Here is a 25,666-nt window from a genome sequence, read left to right on the forward strand (position 1 = left end):
GAGTATCAAACGGGCATGAGATAAGGAAGGGATCGCTCTTCCTTCCTTATCCCTTACTTAGCCCCGATGGTGCAAAAGGCTTTCAAACTGCAGTGCTGATCCCATCATTAAATCCCACCATTAAACCACCATTAAAGCGGCATTGTATTAATGCAAACTTCTGTTAATACAAAATGCTGGCGAATGTTGGGTTAATGCCAGGTTAATGAGGGGATTGGCGCAACTTCATCAGAAAGCCTTTAGCCATCGCTGTCCTTCACACTTCCCAGAAGGGTTAAGTGTGAATGCAGTGTGAAAGTCCTTCCCGTGATAGCAAGCAATAGAAAGTACATTTCTATACCGTTTATCAGTGCACTTAAGCACTCCCTAAGAAGTTTACAAAGTGTAAGCTAATTGTCCCTAGGGTTGCCATAAGTCAGGACCTCCAAACTGGGACAAATGTAGGACAACATTTTCAAATGTAGGACACATTTTTAAAAAAGCAGAGGACACACGAAAAAACTGGATGATTTTTTTAAAATGTTAATATAAATACATGTTTAGGCATGATCAAAATGGAGGACATTTGGGCATTATTCCTAGACAGATGGCAGAAATGGACTTCCCTTTCTGCCCAAACCACCCCCCTCCATTCCAAAACACACACAACACACATTTGGGCATTGAACATGGCTTTATTTAACATTGCCTCTTGCATATTTCAGAGGCTTATTGAATAACCAAACCCCTTGGGTTTAACACTTAGCATGGTTTAACATGGCTATGCATATTGAACATATCAAGGTGGTTTAACAAGAAGTGGATTTGCCGTTTCAGGTTTCTTCCACCAACTTTACTTCTCAGCAGTGTGTACTTGGTCAAGGGACTTTGGTTTTTCTTCACTGCGCATGAGTTTGTAAAAATCAGAGCAAATTACATTGGCCATGCCTCAGAGGCTTGCTGATATCAATATCACCACCACCATCATCACTATCATTGTCAAAACAAGGGAGACTTGTTAACATTCAAAGCACCAAAAACACAGAAAAGGCACTTTGGAAAGTCACATTATCTCGGCTTCAAAAACAGTGAGCGCAGGCCTTAGAAGCCGGCTGATATCAATATCACCATCTTCATCATCATCACTATCATTGTTAAAAGTGATGAAGGCCTTGAGTTCTGGTTCCCACAACACACTCCAGATCCCAGAATTCCACAGTCTTGAGCTATAAAAGAGTCAGGGCTTGGGTTCTGGTCCCCACAGCACACTCCAGCTCCCAGAATTCCACAGCCTTGAGTCAGAAAAGAGTTAAAGCATTGCCAGCCAAACTGGGTTATTTATCCAGTGTGGATGCAGCGTGATGGAGCCACTCCCGTCCCTCCCTCCCTCCCTCCTGGGCTCCCCTTTGCCTGGTGCCTCCCCCTCAGCCCCCCATGGCCCCCACGAGTCCTGGCTTCCCTCTTGTTGGGAAAAGCAGGCCTGGCCAAGGAGGGAGTTGGGCACACAACAACAACAACAGCAGCAGCAGAGGTGGAAGTGGGGAGGAGGAGAAAAAAGAAAGGAAGGAGAAAGAAGGAAAGGAGGAGAAAAAAGAAGAATAGGAAAAAAGATAAAAAGAGGAGGGGGAAGAGGAAGAGGAGAAGAAAAAGAATAGGAGGAGGAGAAAGAACAAGAGAAAGAGGGGGGGAAACGAAGAGGAGGAGGAGGAAAAGAAAGAACAAGAGAAAGGAGGCGAAAAAAGAAGAGGAAGTACCTTGCTGGTAAAGCTCTCTCCATGCGGTTTGCATGGGGAGGAAAGAGAAGCTCCTCCTCTTGAGGCTGGCTGGCCAATGGAAGAGTGGAGCTGGAACAGCCCTGCCCCCTGCTAGCTTTCACAGGCTCCTGCAGCAGGGGCAGGCTGTCCAGCTATTGGCCAGCCAGCCTGAAGAGCAGGAGCCCCTGCTGAGCCCTGCGCGCGCCCACACAAGAGCGCACAGGGCAGCCCAGGGCGCAAAATGGAAGCGCCGGAGGGCTGCAAAGGCTGCAGCTGGAGCGCCTGCAAGAGTGGCCACATGGGTGGCAGACTGGCAGTCAGCAGCAATATCTGCAGAGCGGCTGTAGCTGCTGCTCTTGTGGTGGTACCCACAATGGCGGTGGCAGGGACCAACTCAACCAGGGGCAAACCCGGGGGAGGGGCATAAATGGGACGGGACTGTCCCAGGGGGCCAAAAAAGGGAATGTCCCACCCCCATGCGGGATATGGCATCCCTAATTGTCCCCAACAATCTGGGTATTCATTTTAGCGAACTTCTCAGAAGGATGCATGCCTGAGTCAAGCTTGAGCCCTTTTGCTGGTACTGTATTGAACTCACAACCTTTTGGTTTTAGAGTGAGTAGCTGCAGTACAGGCATTTAACCATTGCACCACCAGGGCTCTTCTTGCGCCACCAGGGCTCTTCCTGCTCAGGAAGGACAGGACAGGGACAGGACATCCCTCTTGTGATAATCTCTATTTTCTGTGTGTTTTGGAGCCTTTCTTGGCCATTTTGGCCCCAGGAGAGGCCTCTTTTAGCAACAGGAAATGATCCGAAGATTGCTTCCTTTTCTTCTTTTTTTTAAAAAAAGACTTTTCCCAGGTTTGAATTGGTCCAGGGCCTGGGGCCCTCAAACATGGTGGAAATGCCCCCATGCTTCCTGGAGAGCATTTGGAGGCAAACTATTTTTTGATATCTTTTGCAAAATGATTTTGATCCCTGGTTTGGTTTTTTATTTTTTTTTTATTATTTTTTTGCGGGGGGCGGAATAATGTTTTGACCCCTGGATATCACTGGAGTTACAAAAATGGCCCTAGGGTTCACATGTAGCCAACAGGCCATACTTTGTCACACAATGAACTGAAGCTGCTTTGGAACTTGCATTGGCAGGTCTGTTTTCTTTCTTTTAAAAAGTTTTTCACTAAATAAGACCTGATTTTAAAAGGATACCTAACTTTGGGATCATTTTGGATTAAATCCAAACCCTCCTTTAAAATAAACACTGCCCCAGATTTTGTGGTGCATCCTGTTGTTTGCTAGAGTAGAAACCATTCAGCATTTACTGACTGCTGACTAATCTGCAGCCTTTTCCTTGCTTCTCTATAGTTATTCTATAAAATTGTAGAGTTGGGAAGTACCACAAGGGTTATCTGATCCAGCCCCCAGCCATGCAGGAATAGATAACCAAAGGACTCCTGCACTATGGCCCTCTGACATCTTTTTAAAGACATTCAAAGTCTACCACCCTCTGAGGCAGTCTTTTCCACTATCAAACAGATCTTACAGTCAAGATTTTTTTCTAAATGTTTGGATGGACTCTTTTTTCTTTTAATTTGAATCCACTGGTTCACATTCTAGTCTTTGGGGCAGCAGAAAACAAACTCACTCCAACGTCTACATTTCTTCAGGTATTTAAAGATGACTGTCATCATTTTCTATGACCTATGGTACTTAAAACCAGGCGGGCTGCTCTCTTTTTCTAACTGTATGTGGTTTGAAAACTATGTTTTAAGACATTGATTTAATCTATTTTTTAAAACAATCTTTTAATCTTTTTATCTATTTATAATTAATATGTTCAGTAATGATGCGTATCACCTCAGGGACACCTGACAATCTGAGATCTGCAACGAATCAATCAATCAATAAAGGTTTTGTTTCCGGGCGCAGTACAAGGTGTTGGTTATGACCTTTAAAGTCCTACAGGATTTGGGCCCAACCTATTTGTGGGATCGCCTCCTTCCATATAATCCACCCTGCACACTCAGGTCCTCTGGGACCTTTGTTTTTCTTCCAATAAATTCTTGACACTCAGTGACTACTATGAATGCACAGTCCTCATTGGGCTGGGATTTCTTTTTTAAAAAGATTTTCATGTTGATGTGATTTATTTTTCACCTCTCTCCAAGATTAGGATTAAAGGCAGCTGACAGCAAGGTTACTTTTAAACGGTACAGAGAAAATGAGAGAGAGAAAATTAACACATTTCCATTCCTCATCTTTTGCGGGGTTTTTTTCTTTCATTGTACTTCTTCAAATCTGTGATTTCCCCCAAGCTTGTCTCTTGTTGCTAGGTGGTCCTGTTTGGTCTACAAAGTTGTCTGTACTCAGGGAGTGAGTTCAGCATTAGTAGGAGTGATGATGATGATGTTCCAGAGTCATGGAGCAGCACTTAAAATAGGTTCCAGGGCTGAACTGTGGCCAACCTTGGATCACACTGAGCTGGTCGGCAATGAGACAAAGCTGTGTAAGGAAGGTAGGTTTTCTTCCTTCTTCCCCTGGCAGAACTTTCTGTTCTTGTGTAGCACTCTAGAGGGCACCCAAAGGCATTTGTTTAGCTATTCACAGCTACAAAACATTTGTAACTGTGGTAGCAAAACTTGCTGGGTTGAGAAGTGGTCAGCTGGAAGGAACACATTACACCTGCCAGTAACACCCAGAAGATGTGGAAGACGAAAACCAGATGGCTCACCCAAATAACTCTCATCTTGTACTGTAGAGAACCGGGAAGGGGGGGGAGCAGGACAATATCTTATATAAATGAAGGCTTAGAATAAAAGTTAGTGGTTTTCAAGCACTTGAGTTCAGCCATTACAAATTTCATGGAGGGCATCACTTGCTGTGGCTATCATCATTTGGACATATCGTGAGAAGACATGACTCACTGCCATGGAAAAGACAATAATGCTTAGTAAATAAAATGCAACAGGAAAAGAGAGAGATCACACAACTGATGGATTCAGTCAAAGAATCCACAATGCTATTTGAAAAACCCAAGCAGGGCAGCTGATGAATGTGACAGAGCCTCTCTCCAGACTGGCCCTGCAGTGTTAAACCCCTGGGTTCCTATTACTCACCTTGCCTATTTCCCCTTCAAGGTCCCTCCATGGATTGGATACTTGTTCATAGGTAGCAATGGGATTTCTATTTTCCAGGGAATTTCTGAAATAAGCCATTGGGGAAGCTCTATTGGTGAATGCCTTTTCCACCCCAAGTTCTTTTGTCAAGAGTGATGCTATATCATGATCTAGCATATCTGTTGGGGCCTCTTTGTTTTTGTTTTGTTTTGTTTTGTTTTTAAATTTTTGTTTTATTAGATTAAAATATGTACATATATACATACAAACATATATTTACAAGTCCATAAAGCACAAAAGACCTGAAACATATAACATCCTTACCATAATACAACCACTTTACACTTTCTCAACACTTCCCTCTAATCACTCTCACCTCTTCTTAACCCCCCCTTATAAGCATCAATTACAACAACATCAGACCTAACAGACAAATTGACTTCCTAAGCTACCAGATAGGTTTTTATTGTTAACATTTGCCTATCGGCTTATTCCATATTCCATATACAACTTTAAGTGATATTTCCAATAGAAATATTGAAATTACAACAACAGCAAAAATTATGTATTGTAAAAAAGAAAGCTTCTGTGTTTCTCCTTTCCACTGCCCAAATAAAGACAGTTCAACCACGTTACAAAAATTTCTGTGTTAGATTTATAGTCGCTTCCTTACCCCATTCCTTTTCAAAGAATATTAATACCTTTTTCCAGTACTCTAGTTGTTTTTCTCTGTTCATACTATTTAAAGTTTGAGTCTCAATGTCCATCCCCATCCCTTCATATAATTTTAGTTGCCATTCGTCGCTAGTTGGGATTATTTCGCTTTTCCATCTTTGTGCTTAGCACATCCTTGCTAAAGAGACCATATGGAAGACCGCTCTCTCATCCTCTTTACTGACTACTTCACCAATCATTCCCAATAGATATAATTCCGGTTTCAACATTAAGTTTATTCCCATTATCTGGTTGATCAGATTATTTATCATCTTCCAGAATTGTTTAGCTTTATTGCATTCCCACCATGCATGGAAGAAGGTTCCCTTTTTTTCCCTGCATTTCCAACATTCTACCTTACTGGTTTTATATATTTTGGCCATTTTGAAGGGAGAAAGGTACCAAAAATACATCATTTTGTAACAGTTCTCTCTGATATTTTGTGAGCAAGTTAATTTCTTAATGTCTTTCCACATCTTTTCCCATTGGTTTAATGCGATTGAATAACCTACACATGTGGCCCATTTAATCATTTGGCTCTTGACCGTTTCCTCCTCCATTTCCAGAGATAGCAATACTGCATATATTTTCCCAATTAATTTATCACTATCTAGATACAAGATTTTGCTCAGCTCTACTTTCTTTATATCTAATTCGAAGCCAATTGTCTTTTCATCCATTTTGAATCTCTCATATATTTGTCTATAAGTAAACCAATTGATATTTGTTCCCTCTTTTTCCTCGATTAATTCTTCTGTTGGGGCCTCTTTGGAACAGGTAGTGATCACTGGGAGGAGCTCTGTAACAGTCATGATTCCACCTCCACAGTGATCCAATTCAGGGTGACTTTGGAGAATTGTTGGCTCAGCCATGTGTTGGATGCATCCACTATTTTTGGCGTCTCAGAGCAGAACGTTCTCTAATCTCTTCCAGTATATGAACTGTGACATCATTCTAAGGCAAGAAGTAAAGTTGCATTAGGTTCCTAGGTGGTACAATCCAAGAAGCATCTCTGGACCCTGATTGAGTTGGCAAAGGAAAAAGCAAAATGCAGTATTAACAGCATTTTGGCAGTTGCATAGAGGATAGCTGCCCATTGTTCTGGGAGCTTATTGAAAATATATATATATATATCTTCTAGGGTGGAGATGGAAGTATGTCTCTGATTTTAGTCCAGGGAGTAAATGTGTGTTGCATGTTGCAAAAGGTGAGTGGGGGGAGGGGGAATAATAGGGTAAGCACTGCAGGCTGGGAAGTATAGTCTACAAAAGTAATCTTTTAAAACTTTGGGGAAATTATTTCAAGATACTGATCTCACAGTCAGGATTGTGTGGAGGTTTTCCTACATACTCTGAGCAATGATTTTGAAAGAAACTCCCCACACATACGCACAACATCGGACATTCACATCCACTTTCAAATAAAGCTATCAAGATCTGAAGAGGAAGGAGAATAAACCATGTAAATTGAAGAAAGCGTGTAAAAAGCATGACACATTTATTTTTGATAGTTTTATTTTAGGCAGTTTGAATATTCTTCTTGTAATTTTGTTAGAAGTGTTTAGCATATTTGTTATTTGGGGAGGAAGGGCTTTTTAAAAAGCAAATGTGCATGTTTATTTTAGTTTGCTTGTGCAGAATATAAACAAGATTTGTCCATAACACCTTTGCTGTGTTTCTCTGAGCAGGACTTGATAAAATCTCAACCTCATTTTGTATCAAAGTAATTTTGCCAGCTGCAGCAAGAAGAAAACCCTTGCTTTGGAGAAGAGGTCTCTTGCCAGACAGCAAATAAACAAATTGACTGTCAGACTGGCTGTGTAGAGCTGTTTGTTTTTTGCAAAAACATTCTGAAATATAGGACAAAGATGGTTGATCGGTCACACAAAGTATTCTGTTTTTGTTAGACAAAAAAAATCAGATTTTTATTATGACCATACATATTTGTGGGCCCATGTTGGTTTTTTACTCCTAATCAATGTACAAACACATGTGCATGACTGGAAAGAATGGCCCATCCCAAGATAATTTCTTTTCTTTGTTTCCCTTGAACTGAATTCAAAATTAATTTGATGTGCCTTTGATGTCTTGTGATTGGGCTTTATGGTGCATTTTCTTTCCCTCTCTTCCTCTCTCACCAGCTTGTCAGGGTAACAGTTATGGACAAGATTGCAGTCAGAAATGCAACTGTAAGAATGGAGCACTCTGTGATCATGTCAGTGGAGCCTGCATATGTCCAGCAGGATGGAGAGGACCGGTCTGTCAGGAAGGTACAGAATGAATTTTACATTTGGATCAACTTTTTCCAAAGTGTAAATGAGGCAGTCAGCCTGTGTCTGCACCAGAGTAAGATTTCAGTGGCTAAGGTGTTGGAGGGATTCTGGTTGTTTAGTCAAAAGAAGTATCTTTCTAGGCTCCAATTTGGATTACATCCCTTCAAATTGCAGGTAGAGATCATATGGTTGTATACACATCTCCTTTTGAAAATATCCTTTGCAAACAAAAGTAGGACCCCATTAATACATAGCAAAACAAGTTGGTGGAGATGTAATAGAATGATAGAATGATGGAGCTGAAAGGGGCAGAAAAGGCTGTCAAGTCCAATCCCTGCTATGCAGGAATACACAAGGGATGCCCATCCAACCTCTCTTTAAAGATCTCCAAAGACGGAGTCCTCTCCCTGCCCTCCAGTAGTCTATTTCACTGTTGAACAGTTCTTATAGTAAATAAGTTCTTCCTAATGTTTAGGTGAAATCGCTTTTCTACACTGGCCAGAATGCTCCAGGCCGCTCCCAGAATATTCTGACCCTGGAACTGACCTGGATTCCCCAAATTACCTCCACACTCCATAGCAGTGCCAGGTGGCTGTCTATACATGCTTCCCTGTTGTGTCATCCAGTGCTGCCACTACAGGTGCAAGTTGCACCCTTTGAGATCAGAATGAGGCACCCAGTATCAACCATATGGTTGGGTGCCCCTTTGTGACCTCAGAGTGGCAAAGTGGGGAACACGTGTATAGACAGCTGCCTAACATCTCTACAGAGTACTCTGGGTTTTTCTATAAAATCCAGAGCAAAAGATAAGTTTCTAAAAACCAATTTAATGGGGGGATAGGGTGGATTCAGTGTGAAACTGGCCTTATGTCATGAAGACATACCACACTCAAGTAGGAAATATGGTACTGCATCATGAAGACAGCTCACCATGAGGATCATTTTATTTGATCCATGTAGGTGAGCCCTAGGACCCTGAAAGACTAATATCTGAATCCCTTCTCAACCCCACTCTCTCAGCATAAAAGGGAGGGATTTGCAAAGCCCCTCTGAATAAATCTTGCAAAAAAAACAAAAACCTGTGATAGGTCATAAACTGGAATCAAATTGGATGGTCCTAGGAACAGTGAATTGTTTAGTCAAGGTTTTATTCTGATTTTGCAATAGACCTCAAGAAGACTGCAAAATGGGAGAGGGGAATCCAGGTATGTTAACTGGTCATATGCATGCCAATTTGTTTATTTTTCTAATAAATTATTTTACTGTTTTAAGTGTTGGTTGACATACAAACAAGTTGAGAACACTTGCACACACATATATGGAACATGAAACCAAATAAACCCATAATCATGTTTAATACAGGACGTAATGATTATATGTGGTATGCCATGCTTACCATGTACTATTGACTTAAAGGTATTATAAATTGCTGTCTAGGGGTTTATTTTCCTTTTTTGGGTTGGCTAGCAAAAGGGCATTCACGTTTTGTCGTGATATTCACAGAATGTGAATAATATGTTCTAGAATATAACTCCCCAAGCTTCATAGAATCAAATTGATGATAAATAATCCTCCCCTGCATTGTTTACTCATGATATGGTTTATTTTTGGCTTCAGCTTCATGTGGAAAAAAAACTGTATACCCTTACTGAGGTATATATTGTTTTTAAAAGGTTTCTGCCTTTCTGCTAACAAAGAGGGAGAAAAAACACTTAAGATGGCTATGACCATAGAAGCATACACCCAGAACTTCCTTCCAAAAATATGTCAGAGACAAATTGAAGGACAGTGACCACTCACCTATACTTTGTAAAGATTAAATCATACGTTCAGCTCTTCTATTATTTTTTTAAAAAAAATAATAATAGCAGAGATGTCTTCCACAGTGTCTGGATATCTGCAGAAAATTTGAGCAGACTATGGAACTAGGCATACTAAGAAATGTTTTATATTAAGGAAGCTTCCTTTCTGTCCATATGATTTCTCCTCTTTAAATATGTAAGAAATAGACCAAAAACAAATAATTGGACATCACTTACTCAATATGTAATAAGATGCCCAACTCAAAATATGTTTTGACTCAGAAACACTGATTCTTCATGTAATCAGCAGAAATAGTGGGGTAGACAGCTTTTCCCCTTGCACTGACTGAAGATGTCAAAAGATGGTTGGTTTACTTATAAAGAAGGCTGACACAGATGTGACATCATCCTCAGGGACCCATAGAGAACACCCAGGAAATCCTGGAAGATGCCTGTTGCTGTACATTTAGCTATAGGAAAATAGCTGGAAACTACTCTGCCTATCTCTCTCCTCCTCCACTGGCCAGAAAATGTGTGTGTTGGGAGAGGGCTACAGCAGAGAAAAGGTAGGTTTGGAGGGGTTTGAATGGGAGACATATTGCACTTGTCCAATACATCGTCTGATCAAAGATCTTGGCCATCGTTATTTTTGAAAAAAATACTCCTCTGTGTAGCTTTACCAATTGTCCATATGTGTTAAGCTGAAATAAACCTTGTTCACAGCTTGTCCTGAAGGTTGGTATGGCAAGAACTGCCTACAGTGTTGCTCCTGTCAAAATCAAGCTACTTGTAACCATACAACTGAACACTGCATATGCCCGAGAGCTTGGACTGGAACAGCCTGTGGACTGGGTAGATTCCAGCAAAGACCATAAACTTTGCTTGTTTTGTTTATTTAACTCAGTTTATCTCCATCACTGAAGTTCTTGTGGTGGGCAACAATCACCTTGATTACATTTCATTTTACCAGAGTTGAGGGGCTTAGACACCATAACTGAGTTTTCATTTGTAACCTTGAAGTGAAACTCTGTTTTGTTTCATCATAGAGTGTGCACATGGAAAATATGGAGAGAAGTGCCAACAGAATTGTAGCTGTAACAATGGTGGAATGTGTGATCATCATTCAGGGAAATGCAGTTGTCATCCAGGCTGGATTGGGGAACATTGCGATACTGGTAAGAAGTCTGATTTCAGTGCTTTTAATTTTATACAATGACCCATGATGATCCCTTTTCCTAATATTTATCTTAGTGTAACTTTCTGCAGTGTGTTAAACATTCCTGCAGTACTGATTTCATTCTGTTTTGTAATGATGTGCTGTTTCTGCATACTTACGTTACCTCCCACAAATCTTTTTGATAGGAATCCAGAAGCTGAAGTAATAACACCTCTCAGTACTGGGGCATTCCCATTGATTTTTAATGGGAGACTTTAAAGTAAGACTTTGCCTAAGAATAGATTCAGGATTTCCATCTTAAAAGCATTATATACTGAATAACTGTTAGGGTTCAATCTACACGCTGTTCTTTTTCTGTCCTTTCAGATATGGTGACTCCAATCTTCCCTTTTTCTCTTTCAAGGTATGACTTTCTTTCCCTGTTTCAGATCTTTCTTCCTTGTCTTATATATGGTATTCACACTTCCCTCTCTCAACAATGCAAAATGATATAGCCTGTCTGTCTTAATTTGACATGGAGTATGATTGTCACCTAGGTAGGCCAAATACTTTATATAAGTCAAGACTCTGAAAGCTTTCCCCTCACAGTGGAAGGCATTTCAGCTTCACATAACATCTTCGTGGATCATGGTAGAGATCCAAGAATCTCTCCCCACTTTATAATCTAATCTGTGTTCAGTTTTATTCTGCTGGAAGGGAAATGGAGGGAGATGCTTGGGATCTGTCAAGGGTCATGTAATATAGTAGTCTGTAGTCCTTCACTAATCTTCTCCTTCTTTATAGAATTCCAGAATGCTTCTGTCCCCTTTTCCCCATTCCACATTCAAAAACCAAATTTGACTGTCAAATCTTGGGAGAGAGGCATATTTTCTCAGTGACTACAGTTGGGTAGAATGTAGATCTACAAAAGCATATGTGTTTCATATTCATAGTCTAAATCCTTATGTATGCAAATCTGCAAATTTATAAGATGAATTGTGGGGAACCAATGGTCCTAGAGGTTTTACTGAACTGTGGCATCCACTGTCCCACATCACTGGCAATGTTGATGGGATCCCACAACAAGCAATAACAATAGGAGCTTCATTTATATACCACTTCATACCACACTAAGCAGTCTCTAAGAAGTTTACAAATGTAAGGTAATTGTCCCCAATAAGCTGGGTACTAATTTTAATGACCAGCCATCTTCATCAATTTATGTATAAATTTTCAAAGTCAATTATGCTGTAGGGCACATTACGCATATTTGCGTTTCTAACAGACATTATTTGGCTTTTATTTGTTTTTGTTTTTCCTCCAGCTTGCTTGCCTGGCTTCTATGGCATTGGTTGTGCTGAGCCTTGCAAATGCCCTTCAGGAGGCCCTTGCAACCATGTGAGTGGAGAGTGTGGCTGTCCTCCAGGTTTTGTGGGCAGTGGTTGTGAAAGAAGTAAGTCATCTCTGTCATGAAGGAATAAGGTTAAATGTACGTCACATCCAAAGGCAGCATTGTATATAAAAAATACTTGTCTCATCCAACAAAGCCATAAAGATATGGAAACACATGTTCTGTAGTGGTTTACAACCACTCCTAGATGGGTTAAAAGATGACATTCTAAGTGAATTCTTCTCACCGTCTAGTCTGCAAGAACCATGGTAATTTCATTGTTTTGCCTTTAGGGATTTTGCTCCATGGTAACTAAGATGCTTTCTATGGAGAAGAGGGATGTTTGGGCCCCAAGCTCAATATAGAGTTTAAACAAACCACAGTGTCCTATGTTCAGATGAAATGGAGAACTGAGATTTCCTTTAAAGGAAGATATGAAAGCTTCCACCCTTCCTTGTGAATGTGAAAATGGAGGACAGGGAAATATCTTATAAGCTAAAGGCTCACCACAACTCATGCCCATTGGAGGAAATATGGCATCCCATTATAATTGACTTGAATCTTAATGATGTTTTTGTCCCATTGAACCTGGGGCCTGTTTTGTATGAACATATGTTCTGTTGAAAGGCTCCATTGTTTATTCCACATTTAATTTCACAATGCCATTGCAAATGCAAGTGTTAAAGCATTTATTCTGGCCACACACTTAGAGCTTTGTTGAAGTCTACTGAAGAGTCAGTTGTCTGCATCCACACTGCAGAAATAATCTATTTTAACTGGCAGGTCTCAGTGCTATGAAATCTGGAGAATTGTAGTTTTGTGAGACATTTAGCCCTTTCTGTCAGACAGCTCTGATGCCACAACAAACTACAGTTCCCAGGATTCCATAGCACTGAACCATGGTTGCTGCAGCGGTTTAAACTGGATTATTTCTGCAGTGCAGATGTAGCCTAACAAAACGTTCAAATCATTTTCAATGCAGTGGTTTCCATTTGTAGCCAATTAACACATTCAGAGGCATGTTATCATATGTTGTAATCAAGTGATGAAAAGTCACATGGTGTATATGCCGGTGCGAATTAGCCATTAAGTAACCTGGATGCTTTTTCGGTGTGTGTTCATCTTTGCTTTTGAAAATAAACACTTAAAACCACACTTTCATTTGTGGTGAGGAAAACCACGCATAACATAAATCACAAGCATAAATGTAAGACCCAATGGCAAAAAGAAAATCAAGAAAGAAACTGCATAAACATTTGAAGCTGACTTGAAGCTTTCAGACATCTGTGGAGGAGCGAGTCACCCTGCATACATGGGGAACTCTCCTGAGTTTATTATTTTAGTTGATTTTCCTTGACATCAACCTATGACTTTCTCTAAGTGACAAGAAAATTGCAACTGGCCCTTGACAGTTGGGTACAAATTGAGTGAACAAAACAAAATCAAACCACAAAGTAATCCCCAAGAAACATAATAAACCCAAAGTCCCAAAGGGCAGCATTCTTCTGCAGGCACTGATCTTATTGAATAAATTCTACTCAGCTCTTTGTTTGAGTACAATGTTTATCAAGACAAATGTAATTCATTGGTTTACATTTCCTCTTCCCTCAGCTTGTCTGCCAGGCACATATGGGGAGAACTGTAACCAACTATGTCAGTGCTCTGGAAAGAATGAAGAGTGCCACCATGTCACTGGAAAGTGTAGCTGCCTGCCAGGTTACTATGGAATCCACTGTGATCTTTGTAAGTGACGTCCGCTCTTAATCACCCTTTCTGATAAGCATTTGATTGGTTCATTGGTTAAGACTGAACTTCAGGCTTTAGAACTTCAGACTTTGTTTTCTTAATGTTGTTGTTTTTAAAAACAACTTAAGGGCAGAGTCTATCTTGTTTTTATTCATTTTCATTTGGACTCTTTCCATCTGAAGAGTAGCATCCAAATACTTTAAATGAATAAAAGTGGAACTTCTATGCACTTTTCTTTATTTCTTTTTTAAACTTTCTTTTTTAAATACATGAACACTTCTATACAAAAAAGAAAGCTAAATGAAAAAGCAAAATTCCTTTTCTATCTTATGTTTGTTATTCTATGTACGTGCATATTTTCCCATTCCTTTGTCTACCCCAGATCCATCTTATGCTTATACAATTATGGTGAGAAGTTTGTAATGAATAATAAACTATTCTGTATAATAAACAAACCCATATCTTTTTTCACTAATTCGATATTGAAAGCTTTACTTACTCAAAATCTATTACTACAATTTGATCTTAGATTTCTATTTCTTCTGGTATGATATACCAGATACATAAGATTTGGCTGCTCTCTTCCTTTACTCTTCCTTGTGTTTTGTCAGTCCATGAAACTTATTAAGCGCTTTTCTGAGATGGTAAAAAAAGAAAACCTCTAATGTTATTGTTTAGGCAGATATTTAGCATCTGGGATTGTTTTTGTCATCTGTTCACATATTTTGCATATGTTTCTATAGATTGCCTGCTACCCATGAGAGCAAGTTGAATACTAAATGCTCTTCTGGAAACTGTAGTTTGCTGCACCACCAGTGTTCTCTGACAGAAAGGGCTAAATAGCTCACAAAACTACAACTCCTAGATTTCCACAGCCTTGAGCTATGGCAGTTAAAGCAATGTCAAACTGCATTAATTCTGTATTGTAGATGCAGCCTATGTTTGTAGAAACAGCCTGTTCCTATGGCTTTTAGTAACCAACTCAAGTACCTTGCTCTTCCTTCAGGTATATGCCTCAACATGATCACCATGCAGAAAGTTATATATCAAAAATATTTACCAAGTGAGCTCAGATATGTAGAATAATTCCATGAAGACTAAAGCTTGTCAGAAGTGAATGTAGAAATCAGATGTTATTTAGGATCACCCAGAGCACTAGCATTCAGCAAAGGAAAATCTATATGTAGGAAAAGCTTTTGTAGTATAATCCCCTTTCTGGAGTGGGAATTGCATGAGCAGACTAAGCAAGCATTGTATACACTGAGATACTGATCTAGATGTGATGCATCCAATGCCAAAGCTAACAAAATGAAATTCAACATGGAGAAATGTAAGGTACTGCACTTAGGGCAGAAAAATAAAATGCACAGATATAGGATGGGGGGCACCTGGCTGAATGAGACTACATGTGAAAGGGATCTGGGAGTCCAAGTAGGCCACAAGTTGAACATGAGTCAACAGTGCAATGCGGCAGCTAACAAGGCCAATGCAATTTTAGGCTGCATCAATAAAAGTATAGTGTCTAGATCTAGAGAAGTAATAGTGCCACTGTATTCTGCTGTGGTCAGGCCCCACCTGGAATATTGTGTCCAGTTCTGGGCACCACAATTTAAAAAGGACATTGAGAAACTGGAGCGTGTCTAAAGGAGGGCGACTAAAATGGTGAAAGGTCTGGAAACCATGCCCTATTAGGAATGACTCAGGGAGCTGGGGATGTTTAGCCTGGAGAAGAGAAGGTTAAGAGGTGATATGATAGCCCTGTTTAAATATTTGAAAGTATGTCATATTGGGGAGGGAGCAAGCTTGTTTTCTGCTGCTCCAGATAACAGGACCTGGAGCAATGGATGCAAGCTGCAGGAAAAGAGATTCCACCTCAACATTAGGAAGAACTTCCTGACAGTAAGGGCTGTTCGACAGTGGAACACACTTCCTCGGAGTGTAGTGGAGTCTCCTTCCTTGGAGGTCTTTAAGCAGAGACTAGATGGCCATCTGCTGGGGATGCTTTGATTTGGATTTCCTGCATGGCAGGGGGTTGGACTGGATGGCCCTTGTGGTCTCTTCCAACTCTACGATTCTATGATTCTATGTCATCATAATTTGTACTGCAAAATAAGGATGAAAGTGTATATTTCCTTTGTTTTTGTTGTTGTTGTTCTTTGTTATTGCAATATAAGTAATTGCTGGAGTTTATGATCCCAATTATGAATCTTTATCTGATTCATTTTGATAATCCCTACATATTCACAGTCATGGCAATATTGTAGGGAATAGGGATTGTAAAAGTCCCCTGATCCTGCCTCAGCACAAGCTGATGTGAACAACAGAGTTCTGTTCGCTTTTCAATTGGGATATAGCAGTCTGACATTTCCACTCCCTTCTGGAAGTGATCTTCATTGCAAGGAGAAATTGCAACAGATATCCTGTTTGTGACTGTCACACTGGAGATCACTGGTAGGAGGAGGTGAAAACAACGGTCTGCTGTGTTCTGACTGAGAAGACAATAGATATCCATAATTCACAGAAACTGCTGCCCAGTAATGCAGGATTGTGGGGAACAGGCAAGGATATGCTACTTAGTTGAGTTTACTAAGTATAGTTAACTAAGTAGCCTATCTGTATCTATTTATAAGTGCTGTAAATTATCGAAATACAGTGGTACCTCGGGATACGAATTACCCAGCTTACGAATTTTTCGGGATACGAAAAAATCCCATAGGGATTTATTGTTTCGGGTTACGAACGTTTTTTCGGGTTACGAAAAAACGCCGGCGCTGTTTTAAATGGAGCCGCGGCAGAGCCGCGGCTTTTTTTCCCATTAGCGCCTATGGCAATTCGGGTTACGAAGGTTTTCGGGTTACGAAATTAGCCGCGGAACGAATTAATTTCGTAACCCGAGGGAGCACTGTATAGAAATTAAACATAATGATGACCAATAATGTACATTTCCAATTATGCTGTAGTGCAGTGGGAAACACACATTGGGCATTTCCTCTTGCTCAGTGGGAGAAAGGTGTGTTATAAATTAATTAAACAAATGAACAGCAACAAAAAACAACCCAAACATCACAAACACAATGTGCAGCTACATGTCTGGTTTCATACATAACTGTAAGGGGCAAAGACTATATGCACTTAGCACAAGAATTGCTGCTGCAGATATGCTAAAGAAATTATTGATGCAACCAGAACTGATTGCAATCTACAAATCTGGGATTTATAGAAATATACAAATCAAAATGTTATGGACTCAGAAAGATACGGACTCCAAGTTTCCAAGCTCCATCTTTAGTATATATCTTTGCATATATTTATATCCCATGCTCCCTTAATCATTTTAAGTCTATGGGGCAAGGTAGGAAATAAATTTCTGTTGAACAACCAATTTATAGATGTGAGGAATTTATTGCAAAGCACATTCTGCTGAGGGATGATATTCATCCCAATTATGCATTTGCAGTTTTATTAAAGTTAAAAGCATTAATAGATGAATTACTATGATCAGTCAATCAATGCGTTTATCACAGTCTTTGAATAGTGTACATTTTTGAAGAAAAATATGCTAATTTATTGTATCCTCTGTAAAAGGGTGTTTAATACAGATGGCTGCATGAAAAGCAAGCTGAGTGCATCTTTTTGATTTAAGCAATGAACTTGACATGGTTTCCCTTGCTGAGAGACATTCATGCTTATTTCAGTTACTGAATATGATAGTTGATGACGTATCTTACTTAAACTACAGCAAAATGTGCTAATACAGCTGAAGAGAAAAAAATGTCTGTAGAAATTTGAAGGATAGTTGCAAGACTGATAAAAAAATTAGCAGAGTGTCTTATAAGAAATGGAAAAAGCCAGTGTGGTGTCATAGTTTGAGGGCTGGACTAAGACTCTGGAGACTAGTATTCGAATCATGGCTTGGCTATGGAACCCAACTGATGACCCTGGGCAAGTCACACACTCGCAGCCTCAGAGGATGGCAATGGCAAATCCCCCTCTGAAGAAACCTGCCAAGAAAACCCGGTGATAGTTGCCTTAGGGTTGCCAAAGTCAGAAATTACTTAAAGGGCAACCAACAACAAAAATATGGCAAAATTTTCACTGAGTGACATCTTGGGTATTTTCTGACTTCATGAAAGTTCAAATATATTGCAGGTGTAAAAATACCCCATTTCCACAATACCTAAGCACCAAGAACCAGAAGCACATGCTCACATGAAGTGGAATGTTTGTTTTGCGGAGATGTCACTTCTCCATTCTGTACAAAAGAGAAAAAAGTCACAAAAAAAAATTCAACCCACTTCTGAACCCTCAAAATTAGGAAACAAACCCAAACTCTAAAAGAAAACATGCAATTTATTTCCAAGAAAAACTAAAATTATTTGTTAATATGGGACCATTTTTTACCACAATTAAAAAAAAACAACAATCTCTTCTAATGGAAGTGACCATTCTTTGAGCCAGAAAATGGAAAAAAAAAAAAAAGGAAAGGAAAGGAAAGGAAAGGAAAGGAAAGGAAAGGAAAGGAAAAAAAAGAATATAGCATACAATTGAATCCAGATATGAAAGAGATGCATCTCAGAATATATGCAGTTATGTTTATTATTGAAAAACCCAATGTGTTTTGGTCTGTTAATATTTTAAAGCCTCCTTAGGGAGCTGAAGCAAAACAATCTGTGGATATTTCTGATGTAAAAGACTCCAATATATCTTATTGGCAACTGAAAACATACAAATTGTTCTCTTTGATGCTGTAGTGGTAGTTGCAAGCAAATTTCCCACCTATGGTGCACCATCTGCTGGTTTTCTTATCTACTGTCGTACTATAGGAATAAGAGTGAGTGGATTTCTGTAGCATATGACATTCTGTTGAATGGTGACATATGACTTGTGTCCAGGCTATCTGAAGGACTGTATTCTCCCATATGAGCCTGTCCAGGCATTAAGATCTTCAGGGGAGGCCTTTCTTTCTGTATTACCTACACAGGCACATGGGACTTGGGATAGGGACTTCTCAGAGGCTGTACATAGATTCCAGAACTCCTTTCCTAATGAGCCAAGACTAGTTGTTCTTAATTCTGTAGAAAGTTAAGTTACTTTTTAAACATTACCTTTGGGTATACTTTGACCTGTTTCATGATTTTTTTTTTAAATTAGAAAAAAATCTGTATATGGGCCTTAACAGACGGCCCAAAAAAAGCCTGCTTCTGGACATCGTCGGCATGTGGCATTTAGATGCCGCATGGCCCAACAATGCTGGGAAACTGGTTTGAAGCCATCTGGCTGCCCAGATGTGGGCAGCTTCATGACACTCTGGCAGTGCGGTGTTTGTACGCCACACGCAGCCGGATCATCATGAAGCTGTCATGGGGCTGCAGTGGGGCTGGCAAAGCTGCCGAAAAAGGAGCAGATCTTATCTGCTTTTTTTCCAGCCAGGTTCAAGACAGATTGGGGCCACAGCATGTGTTTGCCATGGCCCCAATCCATCTTCAGAAGGTGCTATTTCAAGACACCCCTTCTGTCCTACCTGTCCCCCCCCCCATGTTTTAATTATTGTAAACTTCCTTCAGCTGTCTTCTAGGGGAAAAGCAGGATAAATAAAATAATAAGAAACAAAAACAACAGCAATCATGTCCATTAGAGCTTTAGTCAACAGTTTTTGTTACAGTCTGCCCTCTGCATCCACAGATTCAAATAACAATAGTTTGAAAATATTCACACACACACATACAAAATTCCAGAAAACAAACCTTGATTTTGCCATTTTATATAAGGGATGCCATTTTACTGCACCATTATATGTAATGGGACTTGAGCATCTACGGAATTTGGTATCCAGGGGGTTCTGAAAACAAACTCTAGTGGATATTGTGGATCCACTGTATTTACCATCAACATTACTTTAGCATATCATAACACTATGCATGAGAAGCCTTCAAGATGCTTGGTCATCAACTACCCTACTCAGGTCTTGCAGTATTAGGGCCATGACTTCCTTGATTGAATGAATCCAGCTGTAGTTTTGTCTCCCTTTTTACCTATTAACTTATATTTTATTAAGCAATGTTGTATTTTCCAGTTAATCATGTCATCTCATGATATGTCCATAATACGACAGACAGCCTCAGTCTAGTCATCTTGGTTTCTAGAGAGAGTTCGGGCTTGAATTGCACTAAGACTCTTTCATTGTCTTTTTAGCATTCCATGATATCTATAGAACTCTTCTCTGTCACCACATTTCAAGTGAGTTGATTTTCTTCCTGTTAGCCTTTCCCCCCCCAGTGTTTATCTTTCATAGCCATACATAGAAATCTGTTAGCAAACATCTGGGTGATGAAAAATGCCTGAATGCTCCTAAATGTCAGTGTGGAAACATGGTTCAACTAGTGTTGTCACCACACTATAGTCAAGCTGAGGTCCCTATGATGTTTCAGGCTGCCTCCCAGGTATTTATTTGTTCATCTATGCTTCCCTTTATAGTAACTATAGGCAAATGGATCTTGCAGCACCTTTGCTACTAACCAAAAGAAACAAATTGGTAGCCTAAGCTTTCATAGGCTTGAGCCCCTTTGCTCAGATGCATATCTGAAGTCTATAGAAGTCTTTGAAATTTACCTTTATAATACCTAGTATCTTAGCACTGCTGCATTTTATGCCACATTCATCTGGTTTGTTGGGATTTACTTATGGAATGAACACTTATCTCTGAACACAAGGAGCTGTTCATCTGTAGATAAAGCCATCCCTGGTTTATATAATGTTTGAAGCTCCTCAATAAACAATAGCCCACATCTTCTGAAGGGCAGCTAATCAATGGCTATATGCACCCATCTTATCTGACTTTTGCTTTCTCAAAGTATTCAAGTGTCTTGTGAATACAGAAAGTATCTTCAGGATCATTATTATGCTCTGAATTGGAAGCATCTTGAGAATGGTACATTTCTGTTTCCATGCCAAAAAGTGAATGATAGAAGATCACACATTCAAAATCTATTAGATTCTGCAAAATTATTTACTTATTCTGTGCCACTGTTAGACCAACCAATAACTGCAGCTGAATAAAACAAAAACAATGAAACAGTGACTAGAAGAAGCATATAAAGAAGCTAGGACAAAACTAGCAGGAGAGAATTAAAAACTCAAAAGCAATGCTTCTTAAGTTATGGGAGACTGGGAAGGTATTTTCCCTATGTGCTACAGATCAGCACCATATTGGTATGCATTGAGTACATCTGCCCCCCCCCCCCACTTTGTTCTCTGAAACTCATCAGGGAGCAGCAGCCAATGGCTCATTGACTGGCTCTGGTCCATGGACTACCATTTTCATCAGCATTGTCTTAGAATGTATAGCACCAAAATGAAATCAGAAAAGTGCTAAATTCTAAACATACTAAAAGTAAGGCTTCACATGCTTGGGAGATAAAAAATATATCCAACTGGTGCTGAAGATGTGCATGAGGAGTCCAGTGGATGCTTGTTTTGGCAAGGAGTTGCACTAAATTACTTCTTGGCCCCGTATGATTCTATGAAAAGACTGTAACAGTTCACAGACAAGGTGTCACCACTATTGAAAAGCTCTCACACATACTGTATACTGACCCAAAAAATCTGAGTCAACTTATCCATGGGTCAATGTAAGTAATGTGCTTTAACTCTCATAAAAATAGAAACCATCCCCTGATGAAATGCAAGGGTGTAGTTTCTCCTGGAAGTGCTACCCCCTTCTGCTCTTTCATCCATCCATCCTTCCGTGTGAACACAAACAGTTATGCCTCCTGCAATTTTGCAAGTTCTTTGGCATCATTTCCCTTTGCTTCACCATTTAGACCCTTGGTTTCATGGCCTTAAGAAGCATGTTATCATATATAAATGACTACAGGATGGAATGAGAGAAATCCTAACAAAAGGCAAAGTGTGAAAGTTCTTTGACATCACTGAGCAGAAGGCATACATTGGCTTACACTCATGATGAGGTTGTATCATGCACAAACATAAAGCCTTGGAGGAACTGTAGTGTTTGTTTCTTATTTATAAATGATTGGTGTTCTACAAGATTCCTGACAGCTGGTAAGAGTAAAAGGGATGAAGCATGTGAGAAAATCTTAGGAGGAAAATCTTGTCTAAATAGGGTGACAGTGCATATCATCGTGAATTAGCATAATAATCTATATTCCCAACTTTATAATTAATTTACTCCATTTGCCTCATCAAGTTTCCACAGTAAAAGACATTCATAAGTGGTTTAACAGTGCCTCCTTCTGTGCGGTACTAACAAGGGCTATCTAAAGTGCTACTGCTGATGTCTGTAAGAGATGTTACTGCTATTGCCACCACCCACTATGGCTGCTGCCCAGTAACATCCCCTCACCCAGTTGATGCATTTTGGCTTACTGGGCCTGGCTCTTCAGCAAAAAGCATGTCATACTTTGGAGGCCCTACCAGTAGCAATGCTACCATCAACATAGCCTCTTTCTTCCTAGGAGCACATAGTCCTAACACAACAGAAAGGTAGTACAAACTGGGGACAGGGAAACTTTGGCGCGGTACAGAGTGCCAAAAAGAGGCGCCTCCCCAGTGCCTCTCTTTGCTCTGCAGGAGTGCTGCAGCAACCAAATTGTGTGGTGCTGCTACAGAGCAAAAAAGGAGTGCCCGGAAGCGGCTCCTTTTTGCAGCGCCACTGTGATGCCAGAAAGCACCAGAGCCAGCACGGTGGCATCACAGCTGCACCGCCTCATCTGGAAGCGGCGCAGCTGTGATGTCACCGTTACGTGCCCAGTCTGGTGGGCATGCTGCAGCTGCAGCGTGTCCATGATGTGCAAGAATTGCCGGGCGTGTGGGCACTCCACCCACCAGGCAACCCTCGCACATGACAAGGATGCCACAAAGGCCCATCTGTTCTGGGCCATAGTTTCCTTATTCAGGACATAATATGGAGAAACAGAATGATTTCCCATTGGCAAGAGGGTCAGACAGTGCTGCATGTTACCATCTCATTTAATGTATGTGCCTAACATATCATATGGAAATCAAGATTTGACCGAGAAGAAGGGGAAAGAACATTAACAATTTAAGATATCCAACTAACACCATTCTGCTAGCAGAAAATAGCAGAGACTTGGAATGATTACTGAAGAAACTCAAGAAAGAAAGTGTAAACACAGGTTTACAGTTAAATATTGAGAAAACAAAAATATTGACCACAGATGAGTTACAGATTATGAAGACATTGAAATAGATATTTTCCATACCTTGGCTCAGTCAATCAGAATGGGGATTTGCAGTAAAAAAACAACAACAGAAGACTGGGATGTGGGAGGACAGCTGTGAAGATAACTAGGCAAAGTCCTCAAATATTTTGCCAAGAAATCCCCATAAGTTCACATTAGGGTCACCGTAAGTCAGAAATGAGGGCACACAGCAACAACAACAAAGATACAGAATTAAATGCCAAAGTCAGAATCATCCATGTCTTCATATTTTTAATTTTTTATGTGTGGTTGTGAAAGCTGAACAGCGAAGAAAGCTGACAGGAAGAGGATTAACTTGTTTGAAATGTAGTGTTCAATACCATGGATTACCAAAAAGATAACTAGAATAATAGAATCACAGAATGAAAGTTGGAAGAGACCTCAAGGGCCACCAGATCCAACCCGCTGCCATACAGGAAAACACAGTCAAAGTCAAGTAAATGCATTTTAGAGCATAAAAGCATGAAATAGCATTAGAAGCAAAAAATAACTAACCTGAGATTATTGTACTTTGAACAAATCGTGAGACAATATGACTCAGTGGAAAAGACAACAATACTTATCATATTCAAACGCAGTGGGAAACGAGGAAGACCATATTAAGATGGATTGAGTCAATCAAGGAAGCCACAGCCGTGATTTTACAAGACCTGAGCAATGCTGTTGATGAGCAATGCTGTTGATGAGCAGAGTTCTTGCAGGTCTCTCATGCATGAGGTCGCCACAAGTTGAAGCAGACTTTATAACAAATATCAAAGTGACTAACACAGAAAGGTGTGAAAATGAGCTATTTTAAAAAAGAAAGAAAGAAAGATGTTTCTAAATTCTTCTCCAAGTTCTCAGACCAATGTTATATGTTGAGTTCCTTGTGAGTTTCTTATTGACAATGTCAAGGTCACTAGCCCTCAAAAAGTCCCTAAGAGGCTTAGGACATTAAAACTAAGCATGGATGCTGGTTTCAGAAAGATTATGCTTCAATTTACCATAAATCAAAAGTGATCTGTAAAGTCAGCTTCTTAAGTCACACAGTATTCATAGGAGCATACAAATTAAAACAAATTGTTATTCTGTCTCAAGACATTTAGAGTAACCTGAAGAACAAGCTTCCAGTTTTTGCAAGCCTCCCTTAAAAATCACTTTTTTAATGTTTGCAGAGCCAGATGCCATATGACTTTTTAATGCTTTAAGAAAATGTTTGTAGAGCAGAGCATATGTGATGACTGATAAGAAACAGTTACTTGTGTGGTTTAAAAAGGAGGAAGATCATTAACTGTCTTAATATTTGCAGCTTGCTTCTTGCTGTCCATCTCTTCCTGTAAGAATGAGAGTAAAAATGATCCCTTCCTTTCCAGTATAGATTTTGGCAGACGGTATTATTTTCTGCACACAAACTAGAAAGCTAGATGGGATTATTTTAACCTTCTGCATTCTTTTAGCACTGAGCCCACAGGAATAGATGGGGTTTCATCCCTGGGCTAAAGGCATGCAAAAGAAGGCAAAAAGAAGGCAGACTCTAGCAAGGAAGCTTCTGCTATATACCAAGTCTATCACCAAGTCTATATATCATTGTCCATCTTGGACAATATTATCTGAACTGACAGCATTTCAAACACCTTTCAAACAAGAGTCTTTTTCACAACTACCCGCAGTAACTGGGGATTGAACCATGAACTTTTGGGATATAAAACATGTGCGGATTGCACTTACATCACTTGATAATGTGGTACTTACATAGCTTTGCAGTACTTGAGGCATGACTCCAACTAGAGCTTTATTCAAGCATTTTCTCATTTTTGGAACAGGTACAACATTCGGAGCTCATGCAAAGTTTGGAAATCACATGAGGAAATAATGCAGTCCCTTATCACACAAGTAATTTTGCCATTTTTTCAATGGAGATTCTGGCTTGTACAATGTTTCAGTCCAGCACAACTATGCTGGTAGGGATTTTCACTCCTCAAGTGTTAAGTAGTGTTTAGAACTGTCTGTAGTCTCAAGTTATCACTAGAAAAACAGTGAGCTGACATGAGCAATGCAAATATTTGCCCTCCATATCCACAGATTTTTTATCCATGGATTCAACCATCCAGGGCTTATACACACACACACACACACACACACACACACACGAATGAATGAATTATTCCAAAAATCAAACCTTGTTTTTTTCAGTAGTTGAGGCATTGAATCCATGGATAAAAAATCTGTGGATACAGAGAGCTCAATCAAATGCCGCAAAGAGAAAATATTTGCACTACTCATGTCAGCAAACTGTTTGTCTAGTGAGAACTATCGACAGTCCTTGTATTATATTACAGTATATTATATTATATTATATTATATTATAAAAAACTGATACTTTATTTTGAATTTACATGCACCACATTAAAACACATGCACATTTTAAAACAAAAGATATATCTGATCCTCAAAAGAACCTAGGATAGGCTATTTATCCTACATTTCCGTACCTTACATACTTACATTCACTTTC

General features: G+C 39.8%; 1 protein-coding gene across 1 annotated transcript in view; it reads left to right on the plus strand.

The window, feature by feature from the left end:
• Nucleotides 1-25,666, plus strand: part of LOC121925983 (multiple epidermal growth factor-like domains protein 6) — a 94,032-nt gene that overhangs the window by 55,460 nt on the left and 12,906 nt on the right. Inside the window, 5 exon segments of the mRNA XM_042458539.1 lie at nt 7,705-7,833; nt 10,685-10,813; nt 11,182-11,218; nt 12,119-12,247; nt 13,796-13,927. Of these exon segments, the coding sequence (XP_042314473.1) occupies nt 7,705-7,833; nt 10,685-10,813; nt 11,182-11,218; nt 12,119-12,155 (332 nt within the window). The 3' untranslated portion in view covers nt 12,156-12,247; nt 13,796-13,927.

Source organism: Sceloporus undulatus, chromosome 3 (assembly GCF_019175285.1).
Source record: "Sceloporus undulatus isolate JIND9_A2432 ecotype Alabama chromosome 3, SceUnd_v1.1, whole genome shotgun sequence".
Classification (NCBI taxonomy): domain Eukaryota; kingdom Metazoa; phylum Chordata; class Lepidosauria; order Squamata; family Phrynosomatidae; genus Sceloporus; species Sceloporus undulatus.